Raw genomic sequence first — 6,000 nt, 5'->3', positions numbered from 1 at the left:
CCCAGCTTAAAGTTCTGTAAGGATCTGATAGGTTAATATATATATAAGAAACAGTGTGCGGGACCCAGTATATGTGTGTGTTATATGTGTTACCTAATATTATTTATTAAGTTAGGTTGGGAGACACCTCTGGTTTGACACCTGGAGCTGGTTAGCTGCATAAGACATTCCCTCTAGGTGAGTAAAGTCATGCCATAGACCAAATAATAGACTGGAGAGTTGTCTGGTAGAGTAAGAGTAAAGGAAATCTCCTCTGGCAACAGTTCTGGGAAGCTGTAGGGGAGCTGGTGGATAGCTCTTCTCTATTCTAGGGACCGTTCTGCCTGAAAATCCAGTATGAGTCATTCAGATCCAGAACTCTACCCCTCCTCACAGAGAGTATAAACATCCTGGCAGATTCTGGCCCTTTGCTCCCCTGTTGTAGATTCCAGAAAGGCCACTATACTTAGGGAAATACAGCCTCTCTTCAGTCATTCAGGTCACAACACAATTGATTAGGTTACAGTTTTCTTTAAATATACACTAGACCCAAGGAAGAAGTCTTATCACTTTGATTTCAGTTCCTCCTTTACCAAGTTTCCTTGCTCATTTATGACAGGCTGATGCCTCTTAGGGTGGAGCATTTCTGCAGGTAGGATTCTAAGCTTTTCCCTCATTGTTTCTCCAAAATTTTAGAGCACTTTATAGTATCCCTCAAACTGGGAACCTGGAGACCTGAGCCTGGAAATGTGAGAGTGAAATCTGGATTTTAATTCTGACATTGACACTAACTGGTGAACCTGGTCATCACAGGGCTTAGATTTCCTCATTTGAAAAATGAAGCAGAAAGAGATCAGCTGGAAACCCTTCCAGGTTTACAATTCAGTGATTATGCATCATGATCGCCAACAAAAGTCAATATGCTGTTAATGTACTTTTAGGGTAGAAAGTTGTACTGGGTATTTTATAAGTGAAGATACTCACTTTTATTTGGGCTGACTTTGGAATGTGCATTTTGTACAAAAAAAAAAAGAATTCTCTTTATAGGCTGCAATTGTAGAGTTGTATTTAACCTTAGAGATTGCAATTCTGAGGACTGGATAAGAACCCTAATATGGTCTTCCAGGGCATCCAAATGACCACTGCACAAACTACATAGATCACCCAGCTTGGGTTGGTTCACAAATCTTTTTCTTGTGTGCTTCTTCTGGGAATGAATGTAACTGAGCAAGCAGATAGGTTCTGGGGGGAGAGAGTCACAAAAGTCATAAAGTCATTCTGCCCCAACAATTTGCTATGGCTTTAGGGACAGCCCTAATGGCTGTGTGACATAACCTCTCTCAGTCTTGGTGTCCACTTCTATTAAATAACACCTACTTTGCAAGGTTACTGTAAGAATGAGAATAGAGGTACGGTTAACACCGTGGAAGCACATAATATGCACACAGGAAAAAGTTACGCCCTTACTGCCAATTTTCCCTATTCCAGTAAAAACATCAATAGGTTGAGTGCAATCTGTCCGTGCTTGGTAAAAAGTGGCAAACTGTTAAATCAACTATAGTATAAAATAAACATTAAAAAAAAAAGGCAAAATGCATTGTGTTAAGTCTTGACATTTTCTCACCTCAGTTTCCTCACTGCAATTGAGAATGTCTGGTCAGTGGCTTCAAGTGCTAGATCAGGAGTTATAGTTGGGTACCAATCCTGGCTCTGTCCCTTAACAGCTGTATAATCTCGATTAGTTTTTCAACCTCTGTGGGTCTCAGATTCCCCTAATGCCAGGGTAATACAGATGGATAGGATTTCCTAACTAGGATTAGACTTCCTCTTCTCTCAAGTTCCTAAATCAGAGGGCCGTGAAGGGGCCAAGGGCCCAGCCCGCCTAGCACCCGCCCAGAGGGCGGAATGTGCCTGCCAGACGGAGGGCGGAAGAAGGGCGGGTCAACGAGGCGGTGGGCGGGGCTGGAGTTCCCGCCTCCTATGCGTGCGCGAGCACCACGTACGCACGTACGTACGTACGCACGCACGCACGCACGCACAGCATACCGCGGAAGCGCGCGCGCAGGCCCAGCCCTCGTCGCCGCCGCCATTTTAGCTCCTGGTTCCGGCCGCACGGTGTAGGCTGTTGTAGCGGGAGGGGTGGGGGTCCTCCAGAGTTTTGTAGCTGCCTTCGACTGCACCGATAGAGCCGCTAGGTTCTCTTTGTTTCTTCCTTCGTAACCGCCCGCTCGAAGAGTCCGAAGATGTCTAAGCGACACCGGTTGGACCTGGGGGAGGATTACCCCTCCGGCAAGAAGCGTGCGGGGACCGATGGGTAAGCCAGGCCGGGGGCGCGAGGCAGGAGCTCAGGCTTTGTTGGGGTCCCGGCCGGGAGCGGGCCAGGGAGGGCTAGGCCGAGCGGGCCACGGGCCCCGACCCTTTTGTTTCCCTCTGGGCTCGGGTCACTGGCGGCGGGGCGCGGGAGAGCGGACCCCCAGGCGTTCGGCCCGGCAAGGGCGCGGGGAGCTGAGTGGCGCGGTGGCCGCCCGGCCCAGTCGGGAGAGCGGAGAGGCCTGTCGTGGCCAGTAGGGTGCCTCCTCCCCGGGCGGAGTCGAGCAAGACTGACTTCGAGGGGAGCGGACGGGAGGGAACCGCGGACCTCGTGGCCTGGGCTCCTGGAAAGGCCTGGAGCCTGGGGAGAGGGTGGGGGAGGGCGCGGCGGGAGTAATCGTTTCCAAGGGCACCAGGTACTTCTCAGCCAGCGGGGTCGGGGAGAGGGCCTTGGGGGGCGGCTGGGCGCCCAGCAAGGGGAGAAGCGGAGGCCGGAAAGTGAGCGAAGCGCGTGGATTCTGGTGTAGGCTGGGGTGGAGGTGCTGGGAGTAGAGTGAGGCGTGCGGACGAAGAGTTCTCGGGGGAGGGGAGAGTAGAGGGCCAGCCGGGAGAAAGGAAAACGTGGAGTATACCTGATGGGCTGGAGGGCTGGTGGTTTGGAGCCGCGGAGTTTATACTTTGGCGGGAGAGTGCGTGCCTCGGTCCATTCAAACACTTCAAAGTAGATACTAGGCAAACTTCCGCTCTCTGCCCACGCTCCCGCCATCTCCTTTATTTCCTGCTTTGGCCGAAACAGTAGTTATTGGGCATCCCCGGGATAGCAATTAGAAGGCATTCTTTTTATCCAATAAATTCTTGTTTTCTGTGTCCCTCCCCCGCCCTCGTTCCTAGGTAGCTTTTGAAATGAGAAGGCCCTTTTCAAAAGTTTTTAGTGTTTACGGCAAAATATCGGCCGTCGGGAGGTTGCTTTGGAGTTGAAATAGACCACGCCCGTGGTGTTTCGGATTCCTTTCTACTTACCTTTTCTTAAAGGTGCAGAGGAATTTAACAGTTAACCTTAGCAATTGCATCAAAATCATTTCTTGTCCAGTGTGTACTTTTCGTTCCTGAAGTACAGAGATTTATTTGGATAATTCAGGCAGAGACATGAAAGTCTGAATATCTTCAATACTTTGCATAATTTTGCGTTTTATTGTGTGTGTACGTGTGCAGAATCACTGTCAAGTCCGTATAACTTTTGTTCACTCAAAGTCTTTCCTTTCGGTTGATTGAGATGTCTGTGTCTGGGGAGTATAAGCCAGGATGGGGTATACTTTTTGGTGGCTTTCCGTATATTGAATATGGAAAGCATAAATATATAACAGTTTAATCGTGTAAATTTTTTAGTTTACGGTGTTCTATGTCAGCTTTCTCTCCCTTACCCCAGCACACACAGCAGAACTTTAGCACATTTGAGCTACAAGTCACAGGCTCCTTAGAGCTGGAAGTGACTTTAAAGAGAGTATACTCGGCTCCACTCGAGGGATGAGAAATGGAGACCCAGAGTTGTTAAGGTGGCTTGTGCAACCTTACAGTTTACAGGTGGATCTAGAACCTTTATCTTTTAATTTTCAATGTTAGCCTGTTGCTTTTTCCAATACAGCACACAGACTGTGACTGTAGTTAAGAGTCATTACAGCCTATTTTAATGACATTTACAATGGGTTGGTAAAGTAGGGAACACTTGGTTCTTTGTTCCTGTGCAGCAAAAATAAATTGCTTGTCATCTGGCTAAGATGCAACTAATGCCTCTCACAGAATTCAGATTGGAAAAAAATATACGGGGAAGGAATGAATTCACTTACTAATATTTGTGTGTATGTGCACCATTTAAATGCTTTTTTTGGGGATTAGCGGGCACATGATATGTACATGGTTTGTTCCCCTTTCCTTGCAAATCCGACATCCTTAGTAAAAATGTGGACTTTTTAAGTCTTTGATGGTGACCTTTTGATTCTCTTGGATATTATATATGACATCTACCTGTAAATGAACGAGAGTTCATCTTTGGAATAATGCTCAAGTTCTGAGATATTTTGGAGAGACATTTGTATACTCATTTCTATGTCACCTGAATGTCATTTCTGATAGAACTTTCTTTAGCAGTGGGCTTGGAGTGTTTATTAGTGCTTAGGGTTTTTTTTTCCGTATTTAATTTTAAAAGTTACCTTTGTTGACTGTCATGCAATCTTGTAGATTTTTTTTTTTTAAAGCCCTGCTAAGTAACAGGTGGTTTTACCTGAGAAGGTAGGCCTGTCAGTCTTGTGAACTCCACTGCCAAACATGGATGTCCCATTTTCCCCGCTACTCAGAAGGGAAGGTAATTCAGTGAGAGATTTTACTCAAATTCATGCTCCCAAACTATATATGGCTTTATTTACTCTTGATATATTTCAAGTTTGGAAACAGGTAGAGAAGTTGAAGGTTTCTGTTACATACTGACCTTATTCCTTTTTCCATTTTCCCCACAACATTTTCTGTGTAAAATTACTAACCAAAAGACAACTTACTGTTGAAATATGGAAAAAATTTTTGAAAACAGGGACAGTTTTCACTTTGATGTTAGTTTCTGATATTACTGCCTGATAAGAATTTTTTTCGATTAAAAATGTGAAACATAGATAAGATAACATACGTACAGTGTTCCCAAAACTATTTCAGGTGCTTTATAAACAGGTTTTCACTGCAGTTACGTGATGAGGTTAAGTAACTTGCCCCAGGGAACACAAGAAACGTCCATTCATAAAGATATAAAGAAAAGGGAAAAAAATTATCAGAAATCTTCATCCCCATCTTTATTTAATCCCTGATGAAATTTTTTTTAGATCTCTGCGTATTTATTCACAGGTATCCTATTTGATACCAGTAGGATCTTTTAATATATTATTTGTGCTTTGATTTTTAAAAATTCACCCAGAAATATGTCATAAACTGGAATGGATGTACATTATTCTTTTCATTGGCTGCATAGTATTCCACTTGTAAAGGGGTATCAAACTTATTTAACCAATTTTCTGTGCACTGATGTTTTGGTAGTTTCCTAGTCTTACAAGTGAAAAGTGTGATGAACATCCTTATGTGTACTTATATCCCTAGAAGTCCCTGAAAGTGAGATTACCAGATTGAAAGCAATGCTTGTTTAAAATACTCTGATTTTGATAACCAATTTACATCTTCATTAGCATTTCTTTAGTATCTGTTACTCCATGTAGAATTTTAATGTGGTATTTTAAATTTAAAAAATAAATGATAACCAATGTTTATTGGGCATTTATTATGTACCAGGCACTACTTTAAGCACATTACATATATTAACTCATTTAACCCTTGCAATACCCCACAAGAGCTTTTTAAAGATGAGGAAAGAAATAAATGTGGTCACATAGTTAGCTTAAATGCTGAGCCAGGATTAAGCTGAGATAAAATACTGAACCACGTGCTAAACAACTGTGTCTTGTTGTGTCTCTCCCTGCCAGTATTGTGGCTAAGTGATCACGGCTTTGATAATTAGTTTTTTAAGCATTATACCTCGATTAGTAAATCTTCTAAGTAACAAACTCCTTTATAATAAAGGTGCCTGTTTAAAAAAGAAAACATGCATATACACAATATTCTGCATATATTTATGAAGCAGTGGGTTTGAGGGCCCCCCCAACTGACCCTTAATTTTTA

General features: G+C 43.7%; 1 protein-coding gene across 1 annotated transcript in view; it reads left to right on the top strand.

The window, feature by feature from the left end:
• The first annotated feature begins 2,056 nt into the window (after positions 1-2,056).
• The window catches only part of DHX15 (DEAH-box helicase 15), a 52,215-nt gene continuing 48,271 nt past the window's right edge, over positions 2,057-6,000 (top strand). Inside the window, exon 1 of the mRNA XM_082603876.1 lies at positions 2,057-2,293. Within this exon, the coding sequence (XP_082460002.1) occupies positions 2,223-2,293 (71 nt within the window). The 5' untranslated portion in view covers positions 2,057-2,222. The remainder of the gene's footprint in view (positions 2,294-6,000) is intronic.

This window comes from Mesoplodon mirus (assembly GCF_964341445.2).
Source record: "Mesoplodon mirus genome assembly, chromosome: 2".
NCBI classification, from domain to species: domain Eukaryota; kingdom Metazoa; phylum Chordata; class Mammalia; order Artiodactyla; family Ziphiidae; genus Mesoplodon; species Mesoplodon mirus.
This window is presented reverse-complemented; position numbering and strand designations above follow the sequence as displayed.